The 16,776-nt window shown below is 36.9% G+C and overlaps 1 protein-coding gene across 1 annotated transcript; it reads left to right on the forward strand.

Moving 5' to 3' along the window:
- Positions 1–2,543: 2,543 nt before the first annotated feature.
- LOC126470212 (vacuolar protein sorting-associated protein 33B) lies at positions 2,544–15,927 on the forward strand. The gene is made up of 2 exons (XM_050097891.1): positions 2,544–2,900; positions 14,151–15,927. Exons 1-2 carry the CDS (start codon positions 2,755–2,757, stop codon positions 15,763–15,765), a joined length of 1,761 nt encoding a protein of 586 aa, XP_049953848.1. The 5' UTR covers positions 2,544–2,754; the 3' UTR covers positions 15,766–15,927.
- The last annotated feature ends 849 nt before the right edge of the window (positions 15,928–16,776 follow it).

Below are 16,776 nucleotides of genomic sequence, written 5' to 3' on the forward strand. Positions count from 1 at the left end.
TTTATTCTTCCGTTGGCTTTAATTTTGTATTAAAGAAACAACTGTGAAAATATTAATAGTGTAATTAATATGTAAGTAGCCGCACAGTACCGTAATAGTTCGTGTTTAGAAAATGAATTCTAACATATTGTTATGTTCATAGGTACCTGAACTACATTTCAGTCACTCAGTAAAGTGATAATTCAAAATATCATTGTCAACAGATCTGAAGAAATTGCCAGTCTTTAGACCGTTTTCGTCAGACGACAGGTTAGTTTCTAAGCGTTTTGATGGACTTAATTACTTCAGTGAGATCGTTCTTGCGAATGTGATATAGCAAATATTAGCAAATGTGATATAGCAAATATTAGCAATCTACTCTGTCAATTATATTGCTAGTAATTAGTGACAGCAAAAATTGTTTAATAATCCTTGTGTTTTTGCAGACGCAGTTCTGACTGATTACTGGTTGCTGTACATATCTATCCACATCAAGGCTGTTGAGAGAGACTCGTGAAGATTCAAGACAGCTCTTAGAGGATTTGCAGTTTAAAAGTGAAATAATTATGAAATAAGTGTATGACTGATTAAAGTGTTTTATTGAAGTTGTTGTGCGATTTTAAAGGAATAATAAATGTTAAATACATTGAGTGAATAATAAAAATCTCATTTTCCACATGTTAAGCCGTCCTATACCCGTAATTTTCCGCCACTTATTTATTGGTAAACACTTGTTGGAGAGTGACATGCCGCCCCCCCCCCCCTTTCTCCACAATCTTGGTGTGACACTGACCTGTAACATATCCCGAAGTCTACAATATGCATTTTGAGGCTGTTGATATGAAAGTGGGAAGTACAGATCTTCCAGTTAAATCAGGAATAGCTTAAGTGCATTACTTGAAAGTGACACAGGAAAAGCTTACTTATGTAGGTGGTAGTAGTGTCGGCAAAAAGTTCTTGTGTGTGAAGTTGCCATGTAGAACACCAGGTGTAAAACTTTTCTCCCGAGTCTGTGAGGCATTCATATGACTGTTTTCATTTCTCTACACTTATACAGATGTCTGAGTTCTGCTGTGTTAGCATTGCAAAGTCCTGTAGGCATGTGGAGTATTAACCAAAACTGTCATATTGGAAGCAGAATCAAACACATTTGTTACGTTACTCGATATTTTCAGGAGAAAAAGGCAATGTCGCTTCTTATTAATATAATACATTCAGAGTCACAGCAGTATTTGACCAACCATAACTGATGCTGAATGTGCATGTCGTCATATAATATGAAGGGCTTATTTCAATAGTGGTACAAGTCCATTACCTACACTTTTCTGTCTATAATGCTTCTGAAATTAGTGATCCAAACAAACATAAATAAAGGCTCGTCTCTGGCAAGAAGCCATATGGTGAATATTTCTGGTATCTCAACTGCAGATTTTTCAGCACTCATTTAACTTTACGACTCTATATCTCAAAATTAACAAAAATGGACTTGTACCACTATTGAAATAAGCCCTTCACATGCACACACAGCACATCGATCTCGTGAGGCACAAGGCTCTCATAACGTACATACGTCGGTCAACAGATGACACTAGGAGAAGTATGTTAACTGCGCTTTTTAGTTGCTACTTGCGACTCTTAGTTGCGATTTGTCACAGAAATCGCAGTTTGACTCGGTAGCGAATAGCGTAGTATGAACTTTGCTCAACAGATGGCAGTGCTAACTGCGCTTTTTAGTTGCTACTTGTGACTCTTAGTTGCGACTTGTCACGGAAATCGCAGTTAGACTCCATAGCGTATCGCAGAGATGGACGTAGTACGAACTTTGACCCACAGATGGCAATGTTAACCGCGCTCTTTAGTTGCTACTTGCGACTCTTAGTTGCGACTTGTCACGGAAATCGCAGTTAGACTCCATAGTGTACCGCAGAGATGGACGTAGTACGAACTTTGACCCACAGATGGCACTGTTAACCGCGCTTTCTAGTTGCTACTTGCGACTCTTAGTTGCGACTTGTCACGGAAATCGCAGTTAGACTCCATAGCGTATCGCAGAGATGGACGTAGTACGAACTTTGACCCACAGATGGCACTGTTAACCGCGCTTTTTAGTTGCTACTTGCGACTCTTAGTTGCGACTTGTCACGGAAATCGCAGTTAGACTCCATAGCGTACCGCAGAGATGGACGTAGTACGAACTTTGACCCACAGATGGCACTGTTAACCGCGCTTTCTAGTTGCTACTTGCGACTCTTAGTTGCGACTTGTCACGGAAATCGCAGTTAGACTCCATAGCGTACCGCAGAGATGGACGTAGTACGAACTTCGGCCAACAGATGCCACTGTTAACCGCGCTTTTTAGTTGCTACTTGCGACTCTTAGTTGCGACTTGTCACTGAAATCGCAGAAAGCAGTGCTAAATTCGACCAATAGATGGCTCACGTCTTTCAATGTGAAATACTACTTGCGACTGCTAACTGTGACTGAAATCGCAGTTAGATTCTGTAAAGTTGCTACTGTGATATCTGTGACTTCTCAGTCACTGTGATTTCTAACAGATACGCGATTTCCTGCCCACCACTACTGTATACTGTATTGAAATCATAAGCAGTTCCTGCAGTTGAGGCGAATATGAAAACAAAGTATGAGAATGTCAATGCGTTACAGCTTTAATGTTTTTTACGTGCAACAATGTTTTGGTCCTTCGAAAGAATCCTATAATAATGCTGACGTGTTGAGAATAGAATGCTATGTAAGCTTTTAGTGCCGTAGGTTACTATGGAATCCCGGTTGCAGTGTTTGAATCAAATCTCCCAAAGGAAACTCACTGAAATTTTGGTTAAAATACCTGGAAAAAAAGACCTGATAATCGATCCGCGGTTGATGAAACCTCTTGAGCAAATTACAGGAGTCTCAGTGTTGAGGTTTGTAGTTTATTTAATTACGTTGATAAATAATATTAAGTTCTTAGCAGATTTACTTGGTTAGGACTTTCATATGAACTCAATCGCAAGTATGGCACATAGCACGCTTTGTTGTGCATTGTGTAACAAATTAATGCCTCAGTAATGAGGAGTATGTAATGTAGGCTACTAATACAATTTGCTAGATTGGTTAGTTAAATGGTCGTGTGGAATATTGCTCTTTAAACAAGTAGTGGAGGTTTTAGACTACATCGGTCAGGGTATCCTGAATAAATAGTGACCAACTATTAAATACGAAAACGACCTTTTTCGGCATTGTTGACAGTCAGCCTGTTTTGCGTTTTTTGAAAGTTAAGTCGATGTTAACAGCGTGTCTCGTTTCAGTTTCGATCTGCCTCGTCAAGGTAATTCGGAATCGAATACTATCACAGTTGGATGAGAATGTCAGACTGTATCTGCTGTTGGGGTTAAAGTATAAATCCTGGAATTCATCTGAAGCTTGCTTGATAAGGGTACTCCGTTTGCTTTGCCGTATAATCAGTGAAATGAAATGCCATGTAGTTCTTCCTCTTCCGTAACAGAGATCTGATAGTCGACGGGTGAAATGCTTGCTTAACTGTGCCACGTGATTAACTGTGGATTTGTGGAATATGTCAGTTAAATGTAGAAACATTTTGTTTTTTAAGTGCGTTACATTGGACATTGGCCATATTAACCATTTTCTAAATTGTGCATTTATGCAATAGCTTAAGACTACATTTTGTAACCGTCCATACATTCTATAATGTGAAGACATGCCATTAATTTATTGTAAGGAGACTCCAATCATCAACACTGAGGGAAAGATTCGAACACTTGGCATGCTCCAACCTGTAACTTACAGAGCAGTTGGTCACTGCAATAGAGAATAAAGTAACTATCAAATCGTTATTGCAGATTTGTAACCATGTATATTCCCTTTATGGATTCTTTTGTATAGATTGCATAAGTTGCACTAGTTACTCAGGCTTTACATTAAGCAAAACAAACATGTCTGAGCACAGTCTGTGAAAAGGAGATGGCAAACACGTGATTGGTTCATTTGATATCAATCTTGATTTAACATAACATCAGTTCTTCTATGGCAAGAAGCCTTATTGTCTGCAAAGTTACTTTCTTCTGGGAAGGAGAGTAGGCAGGCATATGTTTGATTCCCTGAAGAGATTCAATGACTTAACTTGCACAAATCAATTAAAGGCTATAAATATAGATGGTGGCAAAAACCAATCAGCATTAGTTTAGTGGAACATGGTACCACCACAATAATATTTTGGACATGTACAGATCATCAAATTTGTACTGAAATTTCAAGAAAGAGTTTGCCTGATGAACTTCTTAGCCCTCATATCTGTGTGTGTGCACCCAGATTCCTTATGTAGACATTGTGATGTATGTGGATATGATTTTATTCAGAAGGGACTCTCCATAGTCCCGCTTACAAATCAATGCTCACAATGAAAATTATTTCCCCAATATACCAAATATTTTTAGGAATTTATGAACAGTTATTCACTGTTTTGTGGAAGAAAGATGCAGTTTCTGCATTTAAAAATTGATGCCAAATTCATGCGGGGGGGATATTGAATGTTGGCTGCAACTTTCACAAATTTTGAGTCTACGTATTGTATTGTATATTTATTGGTCCTGTGAATCATACGCTGTACAGGGGTACAGGGTCGACAGAAGCGTCCGATCCAACGCGTCGGCTTTGACCCATGACGTAAGGGTGTTGCCGTGTGTGACGTCATGACGGCGCGGAGTTTGGTTTGAGTGTGGCTGTCTCCAGTTCTGTTTTATCTTATTTTATTTACTTTTCTGATCTGTTCGTTCTATCTCGTGAGATATTTTTTTTAAATTTAAAAACACTTATTACTTATTTTAAATATATGTTTCCTCGAATTTCTGTTTTAGTTTATTATATTTCTCTTTCTGATCTGTTCGTTCTATCCCGTGAGATTTTTTTTTTTTTTTTTTTTTTTTTAACCAAAAACACTAATCAGCTACTGAAGCATCTTTATCTTCTATGGGTTGCAGGGGAGGTGGGTGGGTATTCATGCATGGCTGTCTTCACTTACACGTTGTAGCTGCGCAAGGCGTCTAAATTTGTTTATATTTAGTTTGCCCCCCACCCAAAACACACCATTTCCCGCACTTGTCCCGTTAGTGTCATTAGGCTTCTTGTGGAAAGTGTGTGTGTTTGTTTTTGTTTCCGCCATATTTGTGACGTCATGGGTCAAAGCAGACGGGTGGGATCGGATGCTTCCGTATTTCCGGGGTACATAATGATATAGGACAAGTCAAATAATTTGCAATAAAGTTTAACAGAAAAATATTTTGTATGGTTTTCAGTATATAGCAATATAACTCTAACATATGGGAATAACATTTCACAAATAAATTTTACACGCACACATTTCATACTTTTGGCCTTGATTATACAGACACACACACACATATACGTAATAGACCACATATAATACACAGATAAATCTACGTGTACACATTTCTTATTTTGGCCTTAATTGTATAAACTATTGAAATTTTTCACATATTTACATTGTAGATAAAAATTCATCAACACTCTAGTAGCAATTCTGTAGCAAGTAGTCACTCACTGCAGTTTAGAATTGATGCATGCCAGTTATTGCCTTAATTTCTTTAGGTAGTTTGTTATACAGTTTTTTTCCTGCTTGCAAGGGTCCTTTTTGTTTTAGTGTTATACGTGAAAACTGCATATGTAAATCTTGATTATTTCTTGTGTTGTATGAATGGATATTTTGGAGCAATCTAGCTATTTTCATCTACGATTTTCCTTATAAACATTATTGTTTGTAGGATATATTGGTATGGTAATGGAAGAATATGTAGCTTTTTAAATGAGGGTTTGCATGAAGATCGAGGTGCTAAGCCTTCCATGGCTCTTATAATTCTTTTTTGTGCAATAAAACAGCTTTTGCTGTGTGGTGAATTTCCCCAGCAAATTAAACCATATGTTAGTAGTGATTCTGCTTGGGCATAGTATACATTTTTTATGGCTTGCATAGATGTGCATCCAGCAAGAATTTTTATACTATAACAAATGGTATTTAATTTGCTACATAGGTGTTGTGTGTGTGTTTCTGCCATCTTAGGTCATCTTGGATCCAAACTCCCATAAATTTGGTGCTATTTACAATTTAAGTCTTTTGCCTAACAGTTCTATGGTTCCAGTTAAAGACTGTTTATTCTGCACAGTGTGTAGATGCGTAGTGTTTGTTTTGTGTGTGTTTATTAATAAGTTGTTCATTGCGAACCATTTTGATACATGTGTAGTGCTCTTTTTTATTTCATTTTGGAGCTCTTCTGGGGTCTTTCCTTTGATAAGTATATTTGTAACATCGGCACATTTAATGTACTTATAGTTAGGCCTGGATGGTTCCAGGTCATTTACAAACAGCAAGAACAGGATTGGTCCCAGTACGGAACCCTGCGGCACACCGTATTTAACACACTGTCTTTCTGATTGATAGGAAGTTAAATTTTTTCCTTCTTTGTACAAGACTTCAACTATTTGGTGTCTGTTCTGTAGATATGACTTTACCCATTCATAGTCCGGGCCTCTGACACCAACATTTTCTAGCTTTCTAAGCAATAGACTATGGTTAATGATGTCAAATGCTTTTGAAAGATCTAGGAATATTGCTGCTATGTGTTATTTTTTATCTAATGCATTTAAAGATTCATTTAAGAAATCGATAATAGCTGTCTCAGAGGATTTACATTTTCGGAAACCATGCTGTGTAGCTGAGAAAAGTTTATTTTTTTCAATGAAATCTACGAGTCTTTTATAAAAAATTTTTTTCAATTATTTTAGAAAAAACAGATAGTAGAGAGACTGGCCTATAATTTGTTATATCTGTTTTTTCACCCTTTTTGAACAATGGCTTCACCTTAGCTATTTTTAGCCTTTCTGGGAAGATTCCCTGAGAAAGTGAACTATTGCATATGTCTACCATGGGCGTAACTACTAAGGGTACACATTTTTTTAATGATATAGACTGGTATGTTGTCAGTACCAGAGGAAAATTTTGATTTTAGCTCCCCTATTGTTTTTAGCATTTCCTTTTCATCTGTTGGGTGTAGGAAGAGAGACTTGTTACTAGGGATAGTTTTAATCTGATTTGCAGTAACAGCATTTTGAAAGTTTTGCTTCACCAGAATCTCAGCTGCCTCAGAGAAATACGAGTTAAAATTATTTGCTGTCTGCTGGGGATCAGATATTACAGAAGTGTTTTAATTCAGTTCGATATTATGGTATTCTCTCCGTTTTACTTCTGTTTCATGCCTTACAATCTCCCATATGGCTTTCATTTTATTTTGTGCATTTGCTATGAAGGAGCTATTTGCCATTCTTTTTGCTTCTTTTATGACTTTAGTTAAAATCTTTTTGTAATTCTGGGGATGTGGTGTGCTGTCTAGATATTTCATGAAGTAGTCTCTTTTTCGTCACAGATATTTGTATCCCTGTTGTGACCCATTTTATTTTCAGATCCTTTTTTGTGACTGTCTTTTTATGGAGTGGAAAGCAAAGTTCAAAATAGTAGGTAAAACTATTTAGGAATTTGTTGAACTTATCATTTGTACTTTTACATTCATAGATGTCTTCCCAAATTTCTTTACAAAGATAGTTAAGGAAATGTTGTATATTCTGGTCATTATACTTCCTTTAGACATTCAGTTGAACTAAACGGTTTTCCTAAGCTTATACTAATTTCTTGGGCTGTGTGGTCCCCAAAGCCTGTATTGTGGATTTGTGTTACATGTTTCAAGGGCACATTTGTAAATATTTGATCAAGGATTGTGGCTGAGGTTTTTGTGATGTGTGTTGGCAGTTCTATAGTAGCCTTTAAATTGAAAGTTGCTAAGAGGTTCAGTAAAGCAGTTTTTTCATTAGACTCAGTTGCAAAGTCAATGTTCAAATCCCCACATATAATTAGTTTTCTATTTTTTTGTGTAGTCTTGTGTAAGATATTTTCAAGGTTCTTTAACATAATGTTAATATTTCCAGCTGGTACCCTGTATAGACAAATTACATCAATTTTTTCGTCTGTGATTTCAATTCAATTTACCTCAATATCTTTCTCTATGGATAATTTTTCTACATACGGCATACATTTAAAATTTATGCTATTTTTAACATAAATGCAAGTACCACCATATTTATACAATTTCCGACAAAAATAACTACCCAATACAAAATTTCGAATGCATAGCATATGAAGTTTCTCTTTGTCAATCCAATGTTCAGTAAAACATAATACAGAGATGTTTTTCATGTCACTTTCCAACAAAATTTGAAATTCATTTACTTTGTTGGATATGGATTGTACATTTTGATGAAATACCGTCAGGTTTGGAGTTAAACACTAGTTCTAAAACTTACTATCCTTAGTACTTATATTTATATTGGAATTTCTGCCTTCAAGATAGTTTTTATTTTCAATTTTCACTTTTGAATTTTCACCCCCTCCACACAGTATCAGTTTCCCTTGTTCTTGATGATTTTATAGATGTGTGTAACCATTTTACTGAAATTCATTCTCCCAGACATGGATTTGTAACTGGAACCTTTGCCTTTTGCTGGCAAATGCTCTACTGAGGTATCCAGGCACAACTCACAACCCGCCCTTACAACTTCACTTCCAATGGTACCTCTGTCTTGCCTTCCAAACTATATGGAATTCTCACATGCATATCTTGCAGGACTAGCACTCTTGGAAAAAAGGATATTGCACAGAAATCACTTACCATAGCCTAGAGGATTGTTTCTAGAATCAATTTTCACTCTGAAGCTATGTAATTGGTGATTAAGCTAAGTGATTGGTGATTTGAAACTTTGTGGCAAATAAAAACTGTATGCTGAACCAGGGCTCAAACCAGGAACCTTTATGCAAATGCTCTGCCAACTGAGCTATTCAGAGACAAAACACGACATACCCTTTCAACTTCACTTCTACCAATACCTCTCAAGTATCTTCCTAGAAGATTGTTTCCTTAGGCTGTCGCTAAGCCATTTCTCCACGATATCCTATCTTCCAAGAGTGCTAGTACTGTAAGGTATGCAGGAGAACTTACATGAAGCTTGGAGTGTAGGAAAGAGGCGCTGGCAGAAGTGAAGTGGAGAGGCTGTGTCATGAGTCATTTATGCATAGCTCAGTCAGTAGAGCATTTGCCCACAAAAGGCAAAGGTTTCAATTTCAAATCCCAGTCCAGTCCCCTGCAGGGTTTTAATGTCAGGAAGTTTCCAATCACCATATGCTCTGCTGTAGAATGAAAAATCATTCTGCTACATTATTTTACTGTAAAGTTGCATTTCAGATAAATGCTGTTTCATGTATTAACACACACAGATAGTAGCTATGTGGGCAGTGAAATACATAGGAACTGTACAAGTGGGTGTGTTTAATTATTTCATCCTGTAAGAATACATCACTATACATTCCAGTTTAGTCAGAATTATATATTCTGAATGTGGAATAACATCAATAAAATTAACTGTCTAGTGATGAATAAAAATGTTTCTTGCTGTTTTACGTGTCTTGAGGTACTTTGTGCAAAGTATTGAAGTAGTTGTGCTTAGAATTACTGACAATGTTGTTGTAGCAGAAGATAAAGACATCTTGATGTCTGCCAGCTAAAGTGTTTACTGTGAGTTGCAGACAAAAAAAATCATGTGCTGTAATCATAGTATACACATCAAAACAAGTTTTGCATCACCTTGGTTCCGAGAGTTCCGGAACCTGCACAGAAAATTGAAATAGAGATCAACATAAACACCATGTCTTCTTTTTATTGCACATGAAAACCACACATTTCACCTTGTACCACCATACACTGAGACCTTCAGTGGTGGTGGTCCAGGTTGCTGTACACACCAGTACCTTTAATACCCAGTAGCACATGCTTTTGCACTGATGCATGCCTGTATTCGTCGTGGCATACTGTCCACAAGTTAATCAAGCCACTGTTGGTCCAGATTGTCCCACTCCTCAACGGGATTCGGTGTAGATCCCTCAGAGTGGTTGGTGTGTCACATCGTCCATAAACAGCTCTTTTCTATCTATCCCAGGCATGTTTGATATGGTTCATGTCTGGAGAACATGCTGGCCACTCTAGTTGAGCAATGTCGTTATCGTGAAGGAAGTCATTCACAAGATGTGTGGGATGGGGCATGAATTGTCATCCATGAAGACAAATGCCTCACCAGTATGCTGCAGATATGGTTGCTCTATTGGTCGGAGGATGGCATTCTCTTATTGTACAGCTGTTACGGCAACTTCCATGACCACCAGCAGTGTACGTCAGCCCCATGTAATGCCACCCTAAAACAGCAGGGAACCTCCAAACACGTCTCTAACGATTGGTTGGAGGCATAAGTGACACTCATCAGTGAAGAGAACATGATGCCAATCCTGAGTGATCCATTCGGCATGTTGATGGGCCCATCTGTACTGCGCTGTATGGCGTCGTGGTTGCGAAGATGGACCTCGCTATGTATGTCAGGAGTGAAGTTGCGCATCATGCAGCCTATTGCGCACAGTTTGAGTCACAACACAACGTCGTGTGGCTGCACGCAAAGCATTATTCAACATAGTGTTGCTGTCAGGGTTCCTCTGAGCCATAATCCGTAGGTAGTGGTCATCCACTGCAGTATTAGCCCTTGGGCAGCCTGGGCGAGGCATGTCATCGATAGTTCCTGTCTCTCAGTATCTCCTCCATGTCCAAACAATGTTGATTTCGTTCACTCTGAAAAGCCTGGACACCTCCCTTGCTGAGAGCCCTTCCTGGCACAAAGTAACAATGCGGAAGCGATCGAATCATGGTATTGACCGTCTAGGCATGGTTGAATGACAGACAACATGAGACGTGTACCTCCTTCCTGGTGGAATGACTGGAACTGATCGGCTGTCGGACCCCGTCTGTCTAATATGCGCTGCTCATACATGATTGTTTACATCTTTGGGTGGGTTTACAGACATCTCTGAACAGTCAAAGGGACTGTCTCTGTGATACAATATCCACAGTCAACGTCTGTCTTCAGGATTTCTGGGAACCAGGGTGATGCAAAACATTTTTGGATGTGTGTTTTTACTTATTATTTCTATATGACTTCCTAATGAACAGGGAACAAATAACAGCAGAATTTTTGTTATTTGAGCAACAAAAGGATAGAAATTTTTGTGTTTCATAGTATGGTGCTATGGATCAATAATGGCACATGTCCCTTGCCCTCCTAAAAAAATTATCTTCACAAACTGATTTCACATCCTGCCCCACCACATGGACAGTTATAGCAGTTTAGTATCAGTTTCAAGAAAACCAGAACTCATACTGGATATTGAATAGTAGCAAGTGTAGGGCTTTTCATAGCCATTTGGTGTAAAAACTCTAAACTACATGACCATTTGTCACCTTTCTTCTTCTAACTGAAGAAGCCAGATGACTCTGGGGATGATTTCCAGTAGCATTATGCCTTCAGTTTGCTATACCTTTTCTTGTATTACCAGTCAATACTAGGAATGAGAATGTGGAAAATATTCATACGTATCTGAATGTTATCTGTCTGACAGTTCTCCCAACTTTTAGTGCTTCCAGTAAATTAATAAGTGTTTCCTGCTCCCTTCCTCTCCCCACAGCCAAGTTCTTGGGTATGCTCATGTATGGTGTGTGAACATTTTCTTAGGACCAAAAAAATTGTAAGACTTTTATAGGTTAACGGTCTTTTAGTGATGCCATGTCAGCATGCTCAGTTTTGTACCTGTAACAGTGAACAAAAGAACTAGCGACTTGTAACTCAAAGTAAGGAGTGTTGTGCAGTGTATTCTAGATAACTACGCATTAAGCATCATGTTGGGGCTTACTGAAACTTATGAATGGTTTAACATAATTATGATGCCACTCGGAAAAAAGAACTAGTTTACACTGTAGCACGAAGAAAATGCATAGTCCTCTGTTAGATTTTCACACACATGAAACTTAACAGGCTGAAAAGTAATTGAGTTTAATAAATGTTATTCCCCAGCATTCTGTATCAGAAACATAACACAAACAAAACAACATACTCTCCTATCTAGTTATTGTTGATCATAGGTTGGTGTTGAAAGAGCAGAGAATTCATGATATTTGGAAGTGAATGCAAGCTTACATGTGACTACTTTTATACAGCTTAAATGGCTTTTCATTAAAAATCAACTGAGGTTTGGCCATGGCAACCTCTTAATCACACACTTTGCTCAGATTATTCTGAATGCTTGTTTCTTGATCAAGGAAAGCTTTTGATTCATTGTGACACTGTCATTTATTGCATAAAATACATATTATGTGGAATACAATCTGAATTAGTGAGTAAACAAAGAATTTTTTGAATGCTACAATCCAGTTTGTCATATACACTGTGTGTTTCTCATAAATACCCACAACAACAAGAAATACGTTGATATTCATCACACACAAATTGATTAGTGAGCAATTTCAGTAGTACTTTAACAATGTTCAGAGCTGTCTGTAAATATTAGCAAATGTCATGTGACACACTCAAGTGCAGTTGCAACAGTATTTGCATTCAGGTAGGTCTGTCTGTCAAATACTGGTAAAGGATACTTTTCATTAGCATTAGGTGAGGTAAGAGTTACATAGAGACTCCCCTTTTGTTTTTCATTGTTGATGTGCAATATATGTATCTAACACACACCAAAACACGGATTGGTTTTTAGTCTCATACATATTGCCGTGTCAGATTGTACCTTGCAGTTTTAGTTTATTAGAAATAAAAGTGCATTAAATACAGAGTTAATGTTTTTGCAGTACACTGATGCTGAAATTAAAACTGACTTAACCGATCAAAAAACAGGATTCACATGTGATCATAATTATGTGTATTAAGTGTGGAGCTGCTATCACAAATGACCAGCGTAGACCACTGTCTACACTCTCAATCATTCTTTTGCCTACACATTTATTTCACATTCACCTTTGTTAGATTCATCAACTTTCGGGCTTCCATATCACATGTGATATGTTCCATATCTGCCAGTCATCACAACCAAGATATCACACAGTGCTATATCACACTTGAATCTATGATGCAATGAACATTCAAATTAAGGACTGTTCTGTATCAAGGCATGCTTTATAACCATGCCATGTTTTGTGTGAAAAAAAGAAGACACTTATCAAGTTCCATCATGAGGACAGCATATACTTTAGGAATACATCATTTTAAGTTGTGAATGGATTTTTGGCCTGTGAATGGGATAGACGTACAGTACATAATTTTGAATATGCTTGGTCCATCTATAGTGTTATCAAATGTAAATAACTGATATGTCATTATTCTTGTACTGTTAATTATTATTGCAGTGGTTGTGGTGGTGGTTGTAGTATAATAGTACAATAGAACTTTTAGTAATGTAGCAAAGTTATGAAAGTACCCAACCCTACCGTAAAATAGGGTGCATTGTTGATTGATAGAATTGTGTAGAATGTTCCTCATAAAATATGGTAAGAGTTTTTGCTCACAATGATAGCACTCGTGAGAATGTGTAATTAAGGAAGACCCCTCTTCAAGTCTATTAGGTGGAGTAATATCCTAAGTGTAGTATGTCCGTATGACTGGATAAGAATACTGGTAACTCTGCAGTTAAGCGCCCTCGAACAGTAAACATGCACTTCGTGTTGATAAATGTAGGGGTAATTAGCCTTCTCCATTTCAGAGTATGGACATCATAACAAAGTCTAGATAATAAAACAAATACACATAATATCCACTTTGTAACTAATAGACAAATGTATCATAGCCTTCCTAATCCAGAATAGGTAGGTGAGCAGAATGTAATTTGTGTGACACTAAACAGGAAAAATGTGAACAACTTGCCAAAACCATGCTTTGCATGGAAATCTATCACAGAGTTGAAGTAACAGCCATTTGAAGATTATGGTTACTATGAAATTTTTAAATTATTGAAGTACAAATCAAAAACTGAACAGTTTTCTCTATCATCAATTTTATTGTCACTTCAAATGGCTCAATATTTTTCATAAAGATTGAAGTTATTGATTTTGTCATCTTTAGTAGGTTCCTTCAGATAATACTGGTGTACAGCATACATCTTGTAATTATATTCTGTATCAGTTATTATCAGAACTGAAAACATTTAATACTTCATTTTTCAGGTCTCATGGAGTACACAAAATTCATAAGCTGGAAAAAAGTGGTTTCCGATATGTCAGTAATCATTGGGTTTATCTCGTATATTCTGACCTTATAACTACAAAGTATATTTGTGATCAGATAAATGCAGATTTACAGTGCAAACCCACAAATTCTTATTACATTATATTTGTTCCATGTGAACTTGTTGCTCTCTTGAATCTTTTGGAAGAGGAAGGTGTGTTTGGTCTAGTGACTGTATACAGGTTTATGTGGGAAATGATTTCTCTAGATAGTAGTGTACTGTCATTTGAATTACCAAATTTGTTTCGTATGCTGTTTGTGGATGGAGATAAATCATTTCTTCCTGCAGTGGCCCACTCTCTTTGGTCACTGCAGATACTCTTTGGGAAGATACCGATGACTGTAATGTGTGGAAAATTTGCATCACAAGTGTGTAAAATATTGAATATTCTATTGAAGGAGTTGGGGAATCCCACAAAACAAGAGGCAGATATTGACTGCTTAGTTATAGTAGATAGGGATTTTGATTATGCATCTGTGTTGCTTACAGCAGTTACATACGCTGGGCTACTGGATGAAGTTTTTGGAGTTAAGTGTGGAACTGTTGAATTTGATGAAAAAGTTACTGGTACAAAAGGAACTGTAAATTATCGGCTAACTGATGAAGATGATATTTATCATGAAATGAAAAATAGACATTTTTCAGATGTATATTCCTTCTTAAGCACTAAAAAAGAGGAACTTCATAGTGAGTATAAAAGGTGTCAAAAAATGGGTCTCCAGGAAATGAAACAGTATGTTGCAACTGATCTGCAAAAAGTTAAGGAAAAGAAACGCTCACTTTCGTACCATATTGGTGCTTGTGAAATCATCATTGGAGAAATGGGACACCGATATGAAGCTTTGCACAAATTTGAACAAAACACGTTGGAAGGAAAATCTAGAGGTGAAAATTTCACGTATTTAGAGGATTGCTTAGCAACACAGTGCGTAAACAGATTTACTTGTCTTCGATTACTATGCCTCATGTGCCTAACACAGAATGGACTAACTCAGGATGAGAGTTCTGCATTTATGAAACAGTTTCTGCATTCGTATGGGTATGATAATCTGACATTATTCTATAACTTGGAAAAGCTTGGACTGTTTGTAAGACATGACACTGACACTGGTGAAACAACTGGAAAATTAACTGATCGAGTAGCTCAAGTTGTGTCCTTAAACAGGAAAAGTAGTGCCTTTCATAGTATTGCACAAAAGCTGAAATTGTTTCCAGAAATTAAGGATGACTTTGATCTTAAAAAACCAAAAGATATGGGTTACGTGTTTAGTGGGGCGTACATTCCTGCAGTGTGCCAGCTAGTTAATTTACTAACCCAGCATGACATGCCACTTGATGATATAACAAAATTGTTGCCAGGCATACAAATAAATATTTCTTCTAAGGATGCATCAAAGATTAAACGCAAAAACTTTTTGGTATATTTTATTGGAGGTGTGACATATGCTGAAACAGCAGCATTTCAGCTGCTTGAGAAATTTACGGACACAAGAATAATAGTTGCTGGTACAGGTGTTATTAATGGTTGCTCATTAATACGCAGTGTTGAGTAAACACAAATACAGCTTAAGTTAACTGGTGAATGCATTTCTAGAAGTAGTAGTATTTTTACTGTATTTAAATATGAGATTATAGATAAATTTCTTTGAACATTTGAATGTAATCTTATTTTTAAAGCAGCTTCAATGTTATGTGTGTGTTGTTGGCATGTAAGTTATGTAATGAAATATTTAATTGTAGTTGTGTCTCATTTAATTCTGTAAATAAAGTATACATTGTATGTTAACTATCATATGTGTCACATATGAAAAATATTACAAGCACAAATTTTAGTTATCTGGTAGTAATATATTAGTGTGCAAAGATTAGGCATAATCATCTAAAGGGTACAACTGTAATAGAAAAAAAGTGGCCTTCACTGTAAATGATCAACAAGATTTGCCCATAAATTGAAATTGTGCTACCTGTGTAGGAATGGAGTACACCATACTTAGAATAGACCCGTGATTGAGTGATAACAAAAACAGTGCATTAGATCCATGTCTCAGTTGCGTTTGACTATCATTGAGAGTGAAATGTAGTCTCTTAGTATAATTTGCAACATAATGTCATAAAGGCCCTGCTTGTTCCCTGCCTTGCGGGATTGAATCTTTGGACATCTTCCATACACAGGCTATAATCTCTGCAGATTGGAATATTTTACAAGGTTGTCATTTCAAGGATCTGATGACAGTTCTGAGACACAGGAAATGTTTATTATACCCTAATTTGTTTATTGTATGGCATAAATTAAGAGTTTTTTAAGCATAAGAATAGCTATATATACATAGATTACTAAACTATTACATACCAACGCTTCAGTAGTCTGGTCCCTTCAACCCCCACAAACAAACCAACCAACCAGCCAACAATTCAGTACAGCTCTCCAACATTATTAACACACATGACAATAGATATAGGTGAATATCAAGGTGTTTTATATAGTTTATCACATCTCTCATCACTGTCAGGAAATCTTTGAAAGATGTATGGGACATGTTGATGCAACATTATCAACTATCTGT

This window comes from Schistocerca serialis, chromosome 3 (genome assembly GCF_023864345.2).
Source record: "Schistocerca serialis cubense isolate TAMUIC-IGC-003099 chromosome 3, iqSchSeri2.2, whole genome shotgun sequence".
In the NCBI taxonomy this organism is placed as follows: domain Eukaryota; kingdom Metazoa; phylum Arthropoda; class Insecta; order Orthoptera; family Acrididae; genus Schistocerca; species Schistocerca serialis.

Bases quoted from the DNA above. Each gene is read 5' to 3' on its own strand.
- LOC126470212 (XM_050097891.1), top strand. From the start codon at position 2,755: ATGGAATCCCGGTTGCAGTGTTTGAATCAAATCTCCCAAAGGAAACTC. The intron at 2,901-14,150 runs GTTTGTAGTTTA...TTCATTTTTCAG, and splicing joins ACAGGAGTCTCAGTGTTGAG to GTCTCATGGAGTACACAAAA.